The 21,411-nt window shown below is 29.2% G+C and overlaps 2 protein-coding genes across 5 annotated transcripts; both read right to left on the bottom strand.

Annotated features, from left to right (window-relative positions):
* Positions 1–631: 631 nt before the first annotated feature.
* On the bottom strand, positions 632–8,479 carry LOC145182999 (uncharacterized). 2 transcript variants are annotated; one of them, XM_090085859.1, is made up of 8 exons: positions 8,104–8,278; positions 6,203–6,304; positions 5,856–5,954; positions 4,930–5,013; positions 4,720–4,842; positions 4,335–4,430; positions 4,157–4,246; positions 632–4,047 (listed from the first exon to the last, which is right to left on the bottom strand). In XM_090085859.1, exon 8 carries the CDS (start codon positions 4,019–4,021, stop codon positions 737–739), a length of 3,285 nt encoding a protein of 1,094 aa, XP_089941985.1. In that variant the 5' UTR covers positions 4,022–4,047; positions 4,157–4,246; positions 4,335–4,430; positions 4,720–4,842; positions 4,930–5,013; positions 5,856–5,954; positions 6,203–6,304; positions 8,104–8,278; the 3' UTR covers positions 632–736. The 2 variants fall into 2 exon arrangements, with proteins under 2 accessions (XP_089941985.1, XP_089941984.1); XM_090085858.1 differs by having other exon boundaries at positions 673–4,042; positions 8,104–8,479.
* Positions 8,480–10,326: 1,847 nt separating this feature from the next.
* LOC145182670 (uncharacterized) lies at positions 10,327–21,156 on the bottom strand. 3 transcript variants are annotated; one of them, XM_090085553.1, is made up of 14 exons: positions 21,042–21,153; positions 18,005–18,060; positions 16,843–17,008; positions 15,386–15,563; positions 14,688–14,794; positions 14,483–14,513; positions 14,040–14,350; positions 13,839–13,927; positions 13,661–13,688; positions 13,263–13,284; positions 12,590–12,713; positions 12,422–12,482; positions 11,404–11,461; positions 10,327–10,929 (listed from the first exon to the last, which is right to left on the bottom strand). In XM_090085553.1, the coding sequence occupies exons 3-14, from the start codon at positions 16,972–16,974 to the stop codon at positions 10,898–10,900; spliced, it is 1,173 nt and encodes a 390-aa protein (XP_089941679.1). In that variant the 5' UTR covers positions 16,975–17,008; positions 18,005–18,060; positions 21,042–21,153; the 3' UTR covers positions 10,327–10,897. The 3 variants fall into 3 exon arrangements, with proteins under 3 accessions (XP_089941679.1, XP_089941678.1, XP_089941677.1); XM_090085552.1 differs by lacking the exon at positions 18,005–18,060 and having other exon boundaries at positions 21,042–21,156; XM_090085551.1 differs by lacking the exons at positions 18,005–18,060; positions 21,042–21,153 and adding an exon at positions 17,384–17,776.
* Positions 21,157–21,411: the final 255 nt, after the last annotated feature.

The following is a 21,411-nucleotide window of genomic DNA, read 5'->3' on the forward strand; positions in this document are numbered from 1 at the left end:
AAGGAATGAAAATGACTGCTGCAGGATCAGGAATGTTTTTAACACCGTGGGTAAGTGGAAGCTCCTTAAAAGAAGGAGTTTATTCCAAAAACGGTAAAAAATATGAATCTGTTGGATCTGGTTTACTTCTAGGACCAAATTCACCCTTTTCAAGCATCCCTTTTCTAAATTTAATTCTATAATGATCAAAAAAAAATCTCATTAAAATTTCATGATATACTTTCATCATGAAATTACACATCTAAAAAACACAACATCTTTTAGATTATGAGATTTGTTTCATCAACGATTTACTACATGACGGTTCTGGCGCATGATAAGAAAATTATTCTGCTTCAATCCTAGCTTAGCATGAAATGCGCCAGAACCGGCCTTTTTCTACTACTATTATTATTACTATTATTATTATTATTATCATTATTATTATTATTACTATCATTATTATTAATGTTATTATTACTATTATTATTATTATTACTATTATTTTTATTATTATTATTATTATTTGTTGTTGTTGTTGTTGTTGTTGTTGTTATTGTTGTTGTTGTTGTTGTTGCTGTTGTTGTTGTTGTTGCTGTTGTTGTTGTTGTTGTTGTTGTTATCATTATTATAGCTATTGTATAACTATCAATAGCCTCAGTGAATCTTTAGCAAAACGAATATCAAACATTCGTTAAAAAATCTCCCTCTATATCAAGAGAATAAAATATCACGAATTACTGTAAAATGTCACAGATTACTGTAAGTCTTTTGCAGTTAACATCCTGTGGTGTTCCTCGCACACCCACATCACTTGATTGCCAATAAATGCAGGTAGTAGATCGGCAAAACGATGATCTTCATCAGCTGTGTTTAAAAACCGTCGAAACTCTCGTCGACTCAACCCATTATTGCTCATCACGTACTCAAAGTCATTTACAGAATAATCTTCGTTGAAACAAGAAAACTCTTCCCCAAAATCAGACAAGTACATTTCTAATGAAGCTGCAAGTGATCCTAGTGATGCACAAGTTTCTGCCACTGTTCCAAGCGGGTCAAATAAAGGGCTTAACATTCTTGCTGGAGTTTCAAACGATTTTAAAATGCGCAACAATGACTTGAGTCGATTGCCATATTTTTTAATAAACTCTCTAGGTCTGCTCAAACGGTAACCAGGAGATGTAAGAAAATGCCAACATTGTGGAAATTCACAAAGTAGGTGTACTGAATAACCTTCTTTAAAATACGAAAACGTGAAAAAATTACGAAAGTCTTTTGACTCTAAATTTATTGGAATTAACATAAAAAGTCGAGGAGATTGCGAATCCGTCAAACTAGTAATAATACTTTCAGGTGTTAATGACGCAACAAAGTCGCATTTTCCTGTCAATATATTGCTCCAAGAACAAGAGTCATGCCCTTTGGAACATATTGGTGCAATTTTGTTCACGTCATTCATGGAATAAACATCCACATCATACTTTAACTTTCGTATACAAACAGGACAACTTATGTAGAATTTCGTTCTTAATGTTTGATATCTTGTTAGGCGTACGCGGTTAACTAAATCTAACGTTTCTGGAGCTAAACAGCATGGTTTGGGTCCTCTTATGCTTATATTTATTGACTGTTTATGAGGTTGTACAGAAAAGTGGATTCGATGTCTCATTGTCTCTTTTATCGAATCAATGTATAGTGCATCTGAATCATTAAAATTACCAGAGGATCTAAATAGACTAACTTTAGCATCCAGCAAACTATCGACACATTCAGCATCAAGTGATAAAAATCTAGCTAAACATAACCCAGTTGTTGGTTTATCTCCGTCGGACAAAGAAGAAATACTTAATGTGCATGACTCCTTAGTGTGAACTTCACATGGAATTCCATCAGATTGTGTAACGTATACAATATGGTTGCTCAAGTATAAAGGTTTTATTTTAGCGACAACTGCTGGTTGTCGATATTCAACCAAAGATATTAAATGAGAGAAGAACGATGGGGGAAGATTATCAAACTCAACAACATAATCAACTTGATTTTCTTTAGCAGATGGCGACGATGGCCAAATATCATCTGAAGGTCGACCGATTGGAAGTCTACACGGAATTAACTCAATTGTTTCTGAAAAAGGGACAAAAACTCCAGCTTGACGGAAGAGATGAACTAATTTACACCTATGCACATCTTCAAGATGGGCCCATATGCTTTTAAAGCACTTGTGTTCAATTAAACCATCTTTTATATACGGCTGATCTCGGCAGCTTATTATTGCTCGCAACTGATTGCTTAGCCACTGAGGCTCTGTGATAATTACGTCATGCAGTTCTTCAATATCAAAATAGTAAAGAAGCTCTCCACATGATGTAAAATGACGCAAGAAAGGAATAAGATTATCATCTGTTGCAGAGATGCCGCAACTCTCCGCGATTTCTTCGAATTGTTTATAGCTCAGAATGGGGCATTGTTTTTCTGTTTGTTTTAACATTACTTGGTGTAGATTTATCCATTTGCGAGGAATGGACGGGTACATAGATCGTAGTTGCTTGCAGATCAAGTATATATTTGATTTCAATTGTTCTATGCTGATGTTTTGTTTGGAAAAGATTTTTCTTGGAATTCTGCAAGTACTACTGACCTCAAAGTAGCCAACAATATGAGGAAATTTGAAAGTGCTTGAATTTTCAAAGCTATTTCCTCTATTTTCATTACAAAATTCCTCAAAATAAGATTCATTTTTATTTTGATCATTGTTATTACGATTTTCAGTTTGCGCAATTTGGGTCATAATTTTTGCTGCGACTTCATCCTTATTAGAAGAATTTTGTGAAATAAGGACTCGGCCGGCTACGCCTTGAATACTTTCTCTAAACACTTCTATGTCGGAACACAATATACAGTTATGAATAAGTGAAGATGCAAAATAGTCAGAGTGATTTTTTTTTGCCATTTTCAGAATTTTGTAAACATTCTGCCAAACACAATCTAACATGGAAGGTGTAACCACGTCTTCATCAGAATGAGTTCCCACAATTATTACTTGTGCATTAGGTATTTGAGCAAATATAGAGGAAAGCCAAACTTCAATTCTGGCCAAAAAATTTGTTTTAGAAGATTTGAGTGAGTAAGATTTTAAGTCAAATACGGCTAAGTATAATGTCTCTTCAGAAAGGAACATTGTATGTGTTTCAATAAACTCGATGTCCCCAGCCAGATCAAATACGCGAAGTTTAAGATCATTTATTTCAATTTGTGAGATTTCCAGACCGTTTGTTTTTTTCGCGAATTCAATATCGCATATACCGCTTGATGACTTCATAGCTTCTACTAATGATGTTTTTCCTGCTCTTTCTTGTCCGATCACAGAGACCTTTACACAATTGCTTAGTAAGCTATCTTCCAAGAAGGCGCGAAGATATTGCTTGATTTCTTTTGTCGTTCTTTTATTAATAGAGTATTCTGGAAACGTCAAAGGATTGCCTACTGCGGAAAAATGCATCAAGCATTCAAGTTGTGAAAGAAACGGAGACAACCTTTGGATTTTATTATTTTCACACAAAACAATGTTCAAAGTTGGAGGAAGTAAATCGGGGAGATCTGTCAATTGACAGCTGTTCATAGATAGATACCGCAATTGGAGTTGATTGATCCATTGAGGCAAGGAACTCAAACCCTTGTTGTTGTTTAAATTTAAAAAGTGTAAGTGTTGAAGTTGTTTAATAGAGATGGGAATAGTTGTTAGATTGCAATCACGAATTGTTAGCATTTCTAATTCAATGTATTTCTCTAGATTTTTATAGCATTCGACAATACACGACTGTAAACATAAAGATTTAATTTGTGATGCTAATGGTAGATGGTCAAGGTGGCAGTTAACAAATGCAAGCCTTCTCACTCGATCAGTCAGAAAGAATTCTAGCAAATCAAGCTGAGTAGCAAAGTTTTGACATAAAATATCAACGTTGTTGTCTTTAATGGTTTTTAAGTGATCAAGAAGTGTTTTTAAAGTATTACCTTCTTTCACCCATTGATTTGAAACCATTTTCCATGAGGATATAAGCTTCTAAACTTAAAGATAAAAGTTTAACTTATCATCTAAATGTAAACTGCTGTTTATAATAATTCATATAAAATTACTTATGGGGAAAAATTGGCTAAATAAGTTTATAAGTATTACCGTGTCCATTTGTACCGTGTATCCTGCACAAACCAGTAAACTATATATTTCGTAATGACCAGCTAACCAAGCCAAGTTCTCTAAATTACACTGCAACGAAAAGAAAGAAGAACATTTTTCATTATTGTCACTATTACGAAAATTAGTAGAAAGAAAAATTAGTTGAGCTGAGACTTACGTTTCGATTAGAGGTTTTGCTGCCAGCATAAATAAGTTTCTCAGCAGCATTACAGAAGCCTCGTTTTGAAGCATAGTACAGAGCAGTGAAGTTCGCCTATTTATAAAAATTGCATGTTTTGAAAACTTTAGGAATAATGTTATCGAATGTTATAGAATGAATGCTCCAAAAAAATTTTTTTTTTTTTGCTGTGTTATTTTAAATGTACATTTAAAATAACACACACACAAACACACACACATAATTCTCCTTAGTTTTAACACCTATGCACAATAATTATTAGAGTCAACAGTATCAGCATGAAACCGAAAGTTTGTTTACAGGTAATATTTTATGGGTAAGCTAACAATATTTTATGGGTAAGCTAACAATATTGCAGACTAACCTTGTCAACAAAATTTAGCTTTCCCGTGAACTTCACCAAACTTACACAGTCATACTCAGCTAGAATAGCTAGTGCTTCACTATTTTTCGAAGATATGATAAACTCCAACGATTCTTCTATTAGCTAAGAAAATCATCATCCGTGTTAGAATCGTAATATGCATCGTCACTGTTGTCAAATAACCAATAAAACCAACAAAAAAAACTGCACCTCTTTAGATAACCTGTTAATAAGCTTGTTGACGATAATGAAGTTGTTCATACATAAAGCTTCAATCAAAAGCGATCTACCGCTCTATAATAAATAAAAACATTTATATATATATATAAAAAAAAGAAAACAACTATGATAAAAGAATTATATTGAACAATGAAATACGAGAGCGGTCCCCAACATACATCCCCCATTAATGTAAATTTTCTTGTGTAAATTAATAAACCAGTGTTGCACAGAATGCTTGAGTAATATCTAGTATTGTTTAAAAGTTTTAAATTTACAGTTATCAGTAAAAAATTTAAATGTTTGGAAAAAATTTTCGTGTGTTTCTGACATATGTCATTGAGACAGAGATGACCTGGAACGTTATTAATTTTAGACCAGCCGTTTGTTTATAGTTTGTTGATAATACAATTGTATTTAAAAGGTCACAATATCATTAAACTTTGAACTTACCGATGGGGCTAAGATAATGTCTTAAAAGACCGTGCCTGGCCAATCCTGTATCAAGGTTTTTAAGCTTTTTTAAATGGAATAATTTCTTGATAGGCGCGCTTTGGTGTTTAAATTATAAATTTAACTGAAGCTGTAACACTGTCTTAAAATGTTGAATATGAACATAATGTATGTTTGGCCCGTCTGTATTGTTTACTCCTAGTTTTTAGCTTTAGTTTCTGAAACTTTGGGTTTTAATTTCTGAAACTATCTTACTGAAGTAAGATAAAAGAATTTTGTTGGACTTGATGGGTGGCACAAGTAGAATAAAGTTGAACTTTAATGGGAGGCCAGTGAAGCACAAGTGTTGTAGAAGCATTTTTATACTCATTTATTGATATTTGGAGGTTTATTAGTTTGAAAGTTTGAAAGTGATTATACATATATTTTTCTTACCTGCTCTTTACATTCGATATTTTTCTTACCTGCTCTTTACATTCGATATTGGCGTTATGACTAAGCAGTAGGTTAAAACAATCTAATGATCCATTTTCAATGCATGTGAATAAAGCTGTGCGTCCTTGCTTAAAAAAAAAAATTATATTTTTCAATCCTAAAGAATTTTTGAAAATCTATTTTACTTCATCTTTCCTTTCGTTCAAATTAGTTCGTGCTGACAGCACCCTAAGAAAAACACGGTGAAGTTTTCGTATTTCCATAAATTTGAGAATACAGTGTTGTTTATATCCACAGCAAGGTTAAACAACTGAACAACAGGTTGCTTCTTATTTTTAAATTATTAAAGAAACAATTGATAGAACTCATAATAAACCTCGTTCTGCGCATCAACATTGACATCTTTGTGAGACAAAATCTCTTTTAAAACGTCTTCACGATCCAATATGCATGACAAATGAAGCAATTTCACCACATCCTGAACGAGGTAATCAAATTATTAAGTATTGCTTGAATAGTTTAGTTAAAGTTTGGATCAGATTTTTTTTAATCAACAAGTTAAAAAATAGAATGTTTTACAGTTCACTTTGATTACGTATACAAAATGTGCTCATAAACTTCATTGATTTATGAATCTATTAATCTTTACCTACTTGAGTAAACACATTAACAGCAACACATTTTTATATTTTTAAATTATATTTTAAGTTATATTTTAAAAAATTGCAAATAGATAGCTACAAACGGCATTTAATTAAAATTTAAAAAACTTGCTTGGGATAAAGCGCGAAAATCAATCTGTCGGCGAACATTTGAGACTATTAATGGTCAGACATGTAGCATGAAACCTGAAAACTTTAGCCACCTAACAACTTATGAGAAAATGAGTGGGTTGGCTGTAATAACTTAAATTCCCTTGCGTCAGTTTTACAATAATATCATTCAGACAAGAGTCGAATTTTGTTTGTGATGCACTCAGATTCCGAAAGAGCGAACAAATTCTTAAGAGCAGCTCTCGCTACAACCTAAAGTATTCTCCAGATTTAAACAAAATGTGGCCGATATTGAGTTTTTTTCTCTGCAATATTGATTGCGATTCTGTTAGGTAATCAAAAAAATCCGAAACAAAACTTTATTTAAAGTTGGTCAATAAGGCATTTATTTCTAAAAGCCATACTTCAGAAAAGTTTTCAGAACCTTACCAAAAAAATCCAATTTTTTTTTCAAAGAATTGAGCGCGAAACTTTCAATAAATGTTCATTCCCACTGAGGAGTGGGAATGAACATTTATTGAAAGTTTAAGAACATCTAAGAACGTGTAGTGAAATACGAAAAACTATTTGGTGGTGAGTGAACTCTTAAAAAATTCGAGCACTACCGCAGAATTTCTAGAGCCATGATCTTTTTTTTTTTTTTTTGCAACGGTTTCAAAATGGAAATTGATGAAGAAGGGCAACTGTTTAACGAACAGCTCTTTGTTACAATTAATGCGTCTCTTTCATATTCACCTTTGTGGTATTACAAATAAATACTACAATAAAACTTTTTTTATCACTTTCAATTGATTCTTAACTTTTAATTGCAAGCCAGCGTCATTCTGTACTGAAAGAATAAACTATAGATGGTATCGATAGCTTTAACTAAAGATCATTCATTTGCAAATTTTAGTAATTTTCAAAACTTTTTTACTTAATTAAAGTCGCCCCTAATGTAATTGGATTAATAAAGTAAATGGTTTTGGATATCTTGACTGTAACAATACAAACTTGTTGTTCTATTCTTTAGAATAATAATCGATCGTGTTTTTCGATTCTACTTTTATTCCTTACAGCATTGTGACACGCCCAATATCGGTAAATTTTTTAATAGAACAGCAAGTTTCGAATTACTCATTTCGAATTCAAGTTATTTATCAACTTATTGCACGAGCCCGAAAAATTTAACTTATTTTAGATTATTGCCGCTTTCTTAGCCCTTGGCCTGATCTATTGGGCCCATACAAAAAGAATAAGTCATTGAAGAACTTCGTTCAGAAAAGTGAAATAATGCTTCTAGGAAATTAAAAAAATCTTTTTAACTACCTACAGAAATATAGACATCGTTCGAATATTTTTGTGGACACCTAAGACATCCAGGTATTCGGTTTCAGACTGCAACTGATTGTAATAATATTATCCGCTAACGATTATCGCGTTAAAAAAATGTAGTGTAAACTTGGAAATCTCACAACTACGCTGCAAAACGTTTTCATTCAAAAAATATAAATAAATTTTTCACCTCTTTTCTGCTGAATGTTGAAACTTTATCATGAAGTAGATCCATGAATAATCGTCTGTCTAAAACAGCGTTACGTTTTTTTTTTGAATTCACTTGCTTTTTCTTTTTTATCCAACTTAACAACATATCTTTATTTTTTTTCCAAGGTTAAAACCATCAAAACTACTAAAAACACTTGTATAAATAACAACTATTAACCGCAATACGAATAATTATTAACATCAAATAAAGAATGACTACTGGAAATCGAATCGGTCGAAAAGAGTGAAAAACGATTAAGGTTAATGATGAAAACAAAATATTCCAACAGCATCAATTTAATATTTCTAAAATAAGCTCAACAGGATGTCGTCTTTTTTTTACGCCAACTATTTTTGAATTCTTAAAATAATTTGAAAAATTATCAATTAAGTTGAACAATGATATTTATCAAATGAAATAACGTCGATCCTGAAATTTCAATTCATTTAAATTTTTGTTTTATTACGTGTTTATATTTTTGTTGTAAATAAATTGAACTGAGAATATCCTAGCAAGCAAATTGCTGCGTAACTTGACACGAGCAAAAAAAACCAAAGCAATTGTTGACAAAGAAAAAACATGGCTGATAACTGGATCAAAATTCTGATTATTGAAAATTCTTTTTTTTTTTAAAAAAAAACTTGATTTATATTTAGAATATACAAATAAAATATAAAAATCAAAAAAGAGTTTTTCGAATAAATAGTGTTTTCTAGATTTGGAAAAAAAAAAAAAAAAGATTTGAAATGGCTTGTAAATAAAGAAATCTATTTATGTTTATGTTGTCGTAAACCATATGTATTCAGTTGGGTAATAAAAAACTAAATATATTACCGATTATTTGACAGACTATTTTTGTGCCGTAAAGATTAGAATTGAAAGAAATTTTGTTAATTGTGAAAACGGCTTAAATACCGAAGAAAAACTTTCTGAAGTAAGTCAATCATAATAGCCCGAGGTCTCTTAATGGCAGACTTTAGATCTTCTATGATAAAGAAGATATTGAAGCTTGCATTCTTTTCAACAAACCCACAATGTGGAGAGTTTAGAGAATTAAGATCTTGGGAGTTTAAATGCCTCTTCTCCATGGTCAGCTACTCTTTAAGGCTCTCCTCCAACCATTTTTGAGACCTCTTTGATGTTTGAATTTGCGCACCATATCGGTGGAGACGTTATTGATTTCTGATGTAGAATAAAAATCAATCAACTTTACTTTGATAGAACGTTCAGGTACACAACATTATCAACTTTGACACTTCATTCAATGCGAATCAATGGCTTTTTTTCTTCATCTAAAAATTTTCTTCCTCATATATTCCTCATATTGCGTACCAGATTGACCTCACTGACTCAGGGGTCCCTGAAAAATGAGGTCTACCACACCTAGATTTTTATTTAAGACTGCCAGCCGTCTGAAACGTGTTTTTTTTTCGTTGGTTTTTTCTTTCCAACGTCAAGTAAATTGAGCACTTTTTCTTTTTTAGTTTATTTTAAAATTAAACGTCCATTTTTAACTATTTAGTGTTAAACAGAAAATAGGCTTTAAGTTCAACATAGAATTTAAAGTTTTCATAGAAGTCTTGCCCGGAAGTATATATTTAGCTGCTTGCGAACAGCATTTTTAAATTATTAGACAGATCTTTAAGGATGCAAAGCGGCATAGCTATCTGATAATTTTAAATTTTTACTTAACTTTTCTCCACCACAATAAAAAAAAAAAAGAACACGCAGGGTGTTAGTCTTAAACTTTGAAGCTGTGAGGAGTAAAAATATCTTCTTGAAAATGTTGTGCGGATGATTTTTTAAAGTAAGGCTAAAAAGAAAAATTCCTTAAGAAACACATTTTAATTAAAGCTTGAACCGGAGTAACAATTTAGTAAGAAATCTTTAAGAGATTGCAACTGAAATGGGTTATTATAGTTAAGCAATTGGTTTTCAATCATGTCTTGTATTCAGCTGCTTTTTCACTCATTAATCAAAGCGAAATTGTCAATCTCTTTAGACTGATAATCACTCGTTAATCAAAAAGAATGTCATCAGTCTGGGTTGTCAAGACCAATGCTCTTTTTTGCTTCGCTTTTTCCGATACCTAAAGTGGGATCTAATTCAAATATCTCACAAAAAAAAGAGATTTATGTTTTTCTGAAAACGAAAAAAAAAAAACTGAAAAAAAAAAAAAAAAAAAAAGAAAGAAAAAGAAAATCCATGAATATGCTCGTTCAAAAATTATCTTACATAAAAAAAACAACTCAAAAGTATTACTAAATGTACAACAAAACTAGATACAATCCGACACCGCAGCATGGTAGAAAAAATTGCATAAAAAAAAAAAATTCGGTGAGAAAACAGATCCAGAAAATGAAAAATCAAACATTTGGTTGGCAGAAAAATCGTTGATTCTTTTTGAAAGTTTATTATTAGCTTCAAAGATAAAATATATAAGAATGACAGGAAAAACCAATTAAAACAAGAAATCAATAATAACGATATAACAGCAATAATAATTTAAATCAAAAATCATAAAATTAAAAAAACCTTTAAGAAATCTATTAGAAATAAAAAAACACAAGAAATAGATTAAAAAAAAAAAAAGAAAAAGAAAAAAAGATAAATATTAAAGTTGAAAAAAAAAAAAATTCATTCATCACGTGAAACAACTTTTTAATAATACAGTTTTTCCTGTAATGCTAAAAAATCTGTTAAAAGATATATAATTAAATAATTAATAACAATTCACAGTGCAAAAACGACTGTAAATAATTCGGAAAAATCTTCAATTTAACCGTGATAACTCCTCGCGAATTGCTGAAATATATCAAAAATATATATTGATACGAAGTATATATCGTATGAGAAGTATATACAATATATTAAAAAACCTTAGAGCTCCTTTATTCGTTATTTTTTCTCGCAAGTTTTTACACAAGACTTCTCGTAAAAACACAAAATTTAAACTTATGAACAAAACTTATATTCAAAAGCTAAAAGAATTTTCCCAAAGCAAACCATAAAATTATTTTACTATTACGTCCGCTTCATACAACAAACATCCGAATACTACTTTATTATCCAATTTGGTTGTATGATAATACTTTGCTCTTTTGTCTTGTCTATAACTTTACCTTATTTTTTAATATAAATTTTAAAAAAAAATCTTAATACTTTATCACAAGTCTTTATGAGCCAACTTATGAGGTTAAAAATGCAAAAAGATTTCAACTTTGAATGTTTGTAAACATAATCATTACTTAGCAACAAATTAAGTTAGACAAAAATTACCTTCTATAATCTCGTTTTTTGCTGCATTTATTTCTTCTCTTATACTAGATAATAACTCCTAAGTAGAAAAAATATCAGATATTTCTGTCAGAAAACATATTGCAATTACATATTACATATTATAAGTTATTAAAACATATTGCAAAAAACAGCATCTTTTGATAATTACATAATAACAACTTCTAAAAGTGACCACTAAACTAGGATTAAATGGTTGGTAATGAACGAATTACATGAATAATGTTAACCACCATAAATGGTACTACCTACTGTTGAGAATATAGTCATCAGATAAATCTCATACTGCTGAGTACCTGTGAGAATCAGCTGACATTACTAAACCTGTACCGCCATGGCAGAACAATCAATGAAATACTATATCAGATTATGTGAATATTTATATAATGGACCTATTTCTTTATGAAAATAAAAAATGCAAGTAAAAAAAATCTTTATTAAAAAATCTCAAGAATGTAAGGAATGTAAATTTTTCAATGAAAAGATCCATAGAACTGTGTTTTAGATAAAGTTCAAAGTGATGTTTATTAGCAAAAATATGCAAGGAATTTTTATTACTCTTAGAAAACCATTGATTTGCCAAAATTTGAAGACAAAAATGAAGTTGTTACCTACATTATTACTATGCCACATCTTCTAGCAAATATTATGCATTTGTCATTTCAAGAAAAGAACCTTACAGAATTAGTTACTATTAATTGTGTACTAGAATATCTAAAGAAGGATTTCTTAATGAAATTTTAAGCAAAGGATTTCAGATTGCCATTAAAGCTATTTCTAATACTTACTGGTTAATTTCTCACACAGCATTAGTACAAAAGACACTGCTAAATATTTGGCAACTTTTAAATGCACTGGCTTCATCATTTGTTGTTAAATTAGTGATATAAAATTGTAATTTAAATAAAACAATCAAAAAAGTTCATTAACAACCAATTCTTTTAAAACATGTGAAGAAAAACGTAAATATTTTTGTAAATGTTGTAAAATATTTCAATACCTCTTTTAACAACTTGAATTCATCAGAGGACAAAGAAGATACACTACCTACACTTGAGGCTCTGTACATTACAAAAACAAAACATATAAATAATACAACATTTTTCATCACAATAAAAGAATAATTCATTTCAATTATATTTAAAAAGTTTGCTATATAGAAACTTACACTGGTGTAGGATCTTTAGTTTGGATTGGCAACTTAGTTTGCTTTGGTGCTACAACAGTCTTGTTATTTGAAACAGGCACACTCTTATTTATGGTAATAGGAATAGGGGCTTTCACAGGAGCAGCTAAAGAAAAATTTTGAGAATATTTGTTGACACGTAATGTTGAATATAATATTCTGTAAGTTTTACTAGTCATAAGTTAGGCCCTACAAATCAGTAAATTCTAAACCTCAAATCACATTTTAACATCAGAAAAATTACTCTCTTCTTAAGCTTTCTAATAAGCTTTCCTTACAAACGCTGAATGTTGCATTGAGGGGCTTTTTCTAAATGGTCTATATTTCATACAGAAAGATGGTTATCTTTAATAAACTATTTAATTATATGAGGTTTATTTAAAGCCATTAGTTTTTTTTTGTATAACCTGATATTATTTTAACAAATTTTAAAATGCTAAACATCTATAAACAAGCTCAAAAAATAAGGGATTTTTTTTTACATATATTTTCAAAAGAAAAGGTTAAAAATGCAATTCTTCTGATTCAAGTATAAAAAGGCTACAACCAAATTTCCAATTCAATTTGATTCAAACTTTAAAGCTTTCAAGGCACCAGGTAAATATGCTCAATGCAATAAACTTGTAAAGTTTAAAATTAAATTAGATAAACTTACATGGATTTGATCCATCTGTAATCTAAAAAAAAATTTTCGACTACAAATATTTTGAATGAAAATCCTAAACTTTACTATTTCATTGAAAGAACATGAAAAAAAGTATTCTGTCTGCTCTAGAATTTACTAAAAAAAAAGATCTTAACATCTCAGCCTCTTCTTAACATAAGCCTCTTCTTCTTTAACACATTTGTTAACTCACACTTTTCCTCTTTAACACATTTTTTAACTCACACTTTTATCAAATATACTTTTTAGTATCTCCTTTAGTTAGTATCTCCTTTAGGTTACTTATCTAATACTCGATTATTCAGTTTTTGACTATAAATCTCCATCTTTTATAATGTTTTCTATCTTTATTTTTCCATTTAAAAAAACAAAGATATTTCAAAACTCACGTCATCATCTCCATCAGCCTTTTGTTTCCTAAGATAACAATAATAACAACAATAAAAGTAATAGTAAAAAAAAAAACATAATTCATAAATACAAATTTCCTAAATAATTTAAGATACCAAATAACATCAAAAATAAAAAACTAAAGAATTTCAAAAATAGACAAACAAAAGGTTAAACCTGGCAAGTAACTTTCTATTCAGAGCACTCATCATATCATCCATAGGATTAGCATTACTAAGTGTTGGACGTCTCTCTTCAATAGATGCCTAAAAACATTTCAAACAAATCAAATCCCTTTTTTAAAAAAAGAAAACAAAGAACTTGTTTTACTAGTTTGAAAAATTAAAAAAACAAAATCAATAGAATATTGAGACATACTTCAACTCTTTTTTTCAATTGCACCCCAGCTAATGCATCAGCAAAAGCATTGTTACCACCTGTTGCTGAGGTATTGATACCAGTTGCATTACCACCACCAGGAAGTGGAGGTGGTGGTGGAGCTGGAGGTCCACTAAATGCTGGTGGTGGTGGTGGTGGAGGTGGTGGTGGAGCACCACCTACTGTAGGAGGAGCTACTGGAGGGGCCTGAACATTTGGCACTGATGACTTTGGTGGTGGAGGAGCAGGCACTGAGGGAGGAACAGAAGAAACAATTGCTGGTACAGGGGGTGCTGGCGGTGGCTCAGGTGCTAAAAAAGAAAGTTACAAACTTCAGCTTATATTCAGAGCAACTATGTTAAAAACTAAAGACTATCAAGAAGTACTTCATTATTCTTAAAACTCTGAATTCTTAACTTATATATATAAACTAAAAAACATACCTGATTGTTGACTTTTAATGACAGGTGTAATCTTTAAAAAATATTTTAAAAATTTAAAATTTTTTATTTATATTATAACCCACCTTTTTAGAAACTACATAAAAAACATGTAATAATGTCAGTAAAGTTGAAGGTCTATCAAAAGCTGGAAATAATGGTAGCTAAGTGCCACCTTTTATAGAACCTAGTGTTTTAATCTATTTACCTGCTGAACTAAAGAGACACTTTGCTGTTGTTGATATGAATCTTCCTGGGATTTTTGGTATGGAACACCAGCATGACTATCATTAGTGTTGTATTGTGGAGATGGTTCTACAGATAATTAAATAGCTTCCTTAAATACTCTAAAAATTAATGTGATGAATACATTATTCTATATAAAAAAAATTTAAACTAAAACTAAGCATGGATTAGAAAGTTTATTTCATAGACTCTTGAGATTTTTAAGTGCTAATATTAATTTTGAGATTGATTTCCCTGTTTACTTCAGAGGTTCAAGGACCGTGTTTGTTATTTCAGAGGTTCAAGGACTGCGTTTGTTACTTCAGATGTTCAAGGACCATGTTTTTTACTTCAGATATTCAAAGACTGTGTTTGTTACTTCAGATGTTCAAGGACCGTGTTTGTTACTTGAAAAGTAATGATTATAATACCTTGGTGCAATAACATCTTTGTTACTTTTGTAACTAACAGGTTTTTTAGAAGCGTATACCAATACACTTTTAAAGTTAAAAATATTTTACAAATCGCAAAACTTGAGATTCACTCTTTTTATTTTGCAATCGTTTTTTACTACACTATTTGAATCCATAGCAAAAAAACTGGCAAAAAAAAAAAAAGGCTTAAAAATAACACTAAATATAGACACAGTAGTTTTACAACTAAAAACCAAACAAACCTAACCTGGAGCAGGATTACTAAGATATTCTATGGCTCCAAGTACTGCTTCCGAGAAACATATAGCATCATCAGGGGTTGCAAAATTTAAGCCATAAACTTGTCTTTGATCTCTCCACTGGTGAAAAGTAGCAGTAGCTTTGTTGTATTTTAAGTTCTTTACAATCAAACAATTTATTACCACCTTAAAAAAAATTTAACTTCAAACTGTTGGAGTTTTTACAATTAAATTCAACAATAAAATGATTCTAAAAGCAGCCTTTTTTTTTGAAGATGCAATCAACAATATCAGAATTTTCAAACTTCCAAAAAAAATATTTAATTTTCAGAAAGCAGTTTTTTTCAACAAACAAGCAGTAAATAGTTGTTTCCTTCTCTCTCTGTCTTTGTGTTTACAGAAATCAGTTGCAAATACAAAGTTTCAAAGTTACAAAAAATACAAAGTTTTTTTTTTTTATTTGTTTGTGAATAGCAGTAACAAAAGTCAATAAAAACATTTAAAACTTCAATAATTTGTATCATTTCATTAAATTGCCCTAAAATCTATTTTCTAGTGGCTACATATGCACCAGTATTTTTCTGTAAGTTATTTCTTCCTATACTTAAAAAATAACTCCCCATTTGAATTACTAGGGAAAATATAATAGCAATTTTTGCACCAATCATTTTAAATGTGGTTTCTTTACAACACTTTGAGAAAAAAAAAAAAAAAGAACAAAAAAATGTTCTTGTACATCTAGTTTTTTTTTTGGAAACACTTTTACATATTTTGTATCGCATTCGTTTGTTTGTTTTCATGGTTTTTTAGTAAGTTTTCCTTTATCAGATTGACAATCTCTTACGCTTTATAACCTTTGCATGCAACCCCCAGTTTTTTTATACATTTGCCTCACACTTTGATGATGCATTATTTATATCATATTATGGATTACTACAACAACCTCCTCAAAAGATGCTGTGTGACAATCTCCAAGATACTCATTGTAAACCAATGCAAAACAAAACAAAATGCGCAAAGTAGAACTGATTACTTAAAGATTTCAATTGAAAAAGCAGTCTCCATGGAACCTGAGGATTTAAGGAACTTAATACCACACAGTTTTCAAATATATTAAAGTTCTCTATGATGCAACCAATGCAACACTATACATGTTCATCAATATTTTTTAAACTTATTTATTACTTTTTAAAATGTATTCAAACAATAACACACAGCTCTTCTAGTTGCTGCGATTGATAGTTGCCCTCTAACATGAAATTAGATGTGTAATATTAAGAGTCTGTAAAAAAATCAAAAAGCGTCAAAAATGAGTGAGGAAGAAATATAAAAGATAAAAAATGTAGTTATAAACACTAATATTAATAACAGCTATAGTAGATAAGAGAATTAATTACTTTTCATAATTTTTTAAAAGTAAACAATTATGCAAGAAATATAGTAAAAATATGGTAACAAAAATTGCCTCATTATCATTAACTTTTCTTCCAACAATTCTGTAAGATTCACCGCTTGGGTTAAAGTAAACATGAACTCGTGATATCCCTTGTGATCCACCAGCATGTTCCCATTTTTTTAGCTCATTATTATAGATCATAACAGAAGCTTTTGCTTGAGCAACAGAATGTTCGCTAAAAAGAACACAAGTTTTTATTGATAAAATATGCTAACAAAAATGTGGAACAAAAGTGGAATACTAATAAAGGTATTTAAAAAATTAAGAAATAATTTAAATAATAATTTAAAAAATTAAAAATTAGAAAAAAGGGAGTTAAAATAAAAATTAACATAAAGTTTAAAAAAATTAAGTACAATTTCAAGAGCATTTTGGTTTGTCTACCTAAAAAAAAGCTAAATGTAAGAATAGTAAAAATGAATCTACATGGGAATGTAATCAATGTATAAGAAAAAAATTCATTTTGAAAGAGCAGGATTCACTTGCAAGAACCAAACATAAACAAAACACACGTAATAAGTATACTGCAATTAAATATCCAGCTTGTTACCATTGTGGTTTAGTACTGACTTGATTGTTTTGAATCTGTTTTTTTATCCTAAAAGAACCTGTATCATCTTTTTCAACTTTATTCAGTGTAAGATTTTCTAAAGAATCATTTGTCTTGACATATTTCTCGATTTCATTGAGAGTCTGTGCACGAAATAAGGATATATTCTCAACTTCACAACTACTGTTTGATTCAACAGAAAATGAACGCTCTTTACCATTAAAAACATCAACATTCTCAGTACTAAGGTTATGCTTCTTCTTTGAAAAAAAACCTGGTTTCTTTTTCTTTAAACTCATAACTCCAAAAAATTATTTAATAATAAGGAAGTTATTATTTCTTAGGAGACTTTTCTTCATCATGACAATGTTTTAAGAGTAGAAAGATAAACAGACAACTTAGACCAAATGTAAACAACAGCTATTATTTTAAAACAACACATTTGAAAGAAATACAAATCTGTATCTGAACCTAATGAGATCCAATTTCAACTGTAAACATCTAAATATTTAATCACATCATGTAATATTCCATTCAATTTTTCTTAGTTAACATTTATCAAATGATAAGTTTTAGATGTCAAAAAATATTTTTATTAAGCATAAAACTAATTAATTCTACCTTTTTCTCAAAAAAGTAACAAATAAGAACAACGTTTGGCATAACTGTATGTAATCCTAGTGTGAGAGATTATAAGTTCATTAAAATAATCTTACTTTAATTACATCACTTAAACAAGCTTTAAGTAGTTGTTTAATTAAAACAAATATTTAAATTTTACAAAAAAAATAATAAAAAAAACCCAGTATTGATATTACTAAATATTAAGCAATAAAAGCATGCAACACCCTACAATACAGTTTTATACTACATTAAGTTAATAGAACCACATCATGTTGGTTGACTCTTACTTGATTAATTAAGAGTGTTCAGATCAATTTCTTTGGTATTACAGTTTTTTGTACTTATATCATACAAGTATTCAAGGCAGACTTTCATGAAGCAGCTTTTGATAGCAGCTACTTGATTTACATGCCTTTAGATTTATTTAAAAGTGAGACTATTAAGTAGATGAAATTGAAAAAGAAGATCCAATTTTTTTATATAGAAAGAATTTCTCATCAAATATTCTTATATATACTCATAGCTGAAGTACTCATACCATCTTCATTTAGAGTTAATTCATCTAGCATAGAATGATGCTAATTGGTATTTAAAATTCAAGATTTAATTGAAATTAATGAAAGTTTTCTAATCAAACAGTATTTCTAATGCATCCAAAGTGAACTAATTTATTTAAAAAAAAACACACATTAAATTAGTCTGTTGGAGGCTTAAAACAGATTAGACAGGATTTTTTTTTTTATCATCTAAGCACACTGTTGGAACAGATAAAAATCAAATCTTTAAGACATTTTAAAATTAAATCAAATAATTTGAATCTAAGAATCAAACTCTTCTAATTTACACATTACCATGAATTTATTTACTTGCTATTTATCTATTTACTTATTTACTTGCTGAGGTAAAAATCAGTTGATCCATAAAATAATCAAATTAATGAGCTCTAGCTATACATAGCAAAAGGATCCAGTTTGATTGCAACTGTTCAATTAAAAAAACATGTGATTCCAAACAATTGAATGATTCAACAAATGTTATTCAACAATGCTTAGTTTAATTTATAAAAATTCAAAGCTAGAACTTCTTTTGAAAATTTTTTAAAACATTCTTAAATAAAATTTACAAAGTTAAAACATTCTTAAATAAAATTTATAAAGAAATAAATTTGGGATGTTTAGAATATAAATTTGGGTTGTTACTTTTTGAAATTTGTTTTAACTAAGCATAGGCATTCAGTGGTTCTAGAAAAACTGATCATATTTCATCACTAGTAAGATAATTATGGGTAATTCTATTAAAGTTCTATTAAAATTGGTACCAATATCTTTTTTAAACAATAGTTTCTGTTAACATAGGAAGCAAAATAAAAGTTAAAACTATTAAAATACTGGAATTCATTCAGACAGCTTGTAGTTTACCAGGGAAAGAATGTTAATTACTCTTCTACCCAAAAGAGTATCAATATTTGATATATGTAATAGGGAGAACATTAATGAAACTTCTTTTTGTTGAGCTCAGTGAAGAGAAGATGATCTGCCTTAAAATGGTATTTAAATGAAATGAATAAACCAAGAGATGACAAGATATGAAACAGTAAAAGTTATTGATCATTAAAATAATTTAATGAGAATTACTAGTAAAGAGACATTTTTATAATAAAATTCTTAACCAGCTTTAATGAAAATCATTCAGTTTACTAGTTTTTTTTTGACTTCTGTTAAAAAACACTTACTGAAAGTTTCATTAAATTCCATTTATTGAAATTATTTACTTGAATCAAAAAGAACTTTGAAATTAAAAAAAAAATCAAATAAATATGCATACTTTTAACTAGCTTCAGGTAATTTTTAAACCAAAAACAATCACACTCTATTTAACAATTAGCTGCTGCATTAATATAAAAAGTATATAAAATCCAAAAACATATTTAGATGCCATTATACCTTAATAGGTGGACCTATTTACTTAACAAAATTTTATATATATATATATATATATATATATATATATATATATATATATATATATATATATATATATATATATATTATATAAGTAAACAAATTAGTGAACTGAAGCAGATATTATCACTATCAAAATCACCCTCACTCTTAAAATTATTAGAATCTTAAAAAAAATCATATTTTAATGCCCAATCCGCTTCTGAAAATAGTTTGAGGCTTTGGTGCATCATGTTACTTTACTAGGCATGCATGTATTTATCTAACAAATGCCAATAAAGCAGTTTTACTTAAATACTTTTATTAAAAAAAATATACAAAAGGGATGATGACTAAAAAGCTACGCTCTCCTAATAATGACACAAGGCTCTAGAGATTTACCAGAATAAGTTGGCCCAGGCCTCATTTATTCTCTTGACAAGCTTCTCTATTTATTGGCACTTTGATCCATATAAGCAATATAGTATTTTATCAAAAACTAAACTGTATACATATACAGAAACAAGTTAATTTTCAATGCAGGTCAACTTCATACCAAGGATCTTGTAACTTCATAGTATTCCAAGATTAGGCTGTTTTTTGAGTTGATACATATGGGTTTTGATTTAAGTGTTAACAAAATTTATTAATCAATTTTACATCAATTTCCCTATTATTATGCAGCTCATAAAGCTGATAGAATTATAGCTTTCTGAGGTGTTGAAAAGATTAAAAAATATAACTGATTCTTATAAATGCTATTGTTATGATCAGATGAAAAATTGCCTTTGTATAGAGCCAGGTGTATTTTCAATCTTTTCTTGTTCCTCTGGTTATCCTTAATTTTAAACAGCCTCTTAAAAACTAAATATACATTAAAAAATATTATAGCAATGCACTTCTCTATATAGTTAGTAACACTCTAATTTTTTGCTTGCTAAAAAAATTGTTTGCTAAACTTGAAAATAAATTAAAACTACCAGAGTATTAAGTTAAATTACTTGTTTCATTGAATTACACACTTTTTTACAAACTAATAAAATCATAGTTAATAAAAGATCTAAATACTTGCAAAAACAGTAGAGAATATTTACCCGGACATGGTTTCTGGTTAGTTACTACGATGTTACCAACTTGATTTCAACTCATTTATTTCTTAACATAGATATATATATATATTTGTAATATTTAGGTTATGCTGCTAAAGAAGGAGACAACAGTCAGTTAAATAAAATTTAATTTAAAGATTTTCTTTAATGATACATACAATTTTAATTTACATACATACATACATACATACATACATACATACATACATACATACATACATACATACATACATACATACATACATACATACATACATACATACATACATACATACATACATACATACATACACACATACATACATTCATACATACATACATACATACATACATACATACATACATACATACATAC

This window comes from Hydra viridissima, unplaced genomic scaffold, assembly GCF_058129835.1.
Source record: "Hydra viridissima isolate aposymbiotic clone 2 unplaced genomic scaffold, HvirCarnegie_v1 scaffold_4, whole genome shotgun sequence".
Lineage (NCBI taxonomy): Eukaryota > Metazoa > Cnidaria > Hydrozoa > Anthoathecata > Hydridae > Hydra > Hydra viridissima.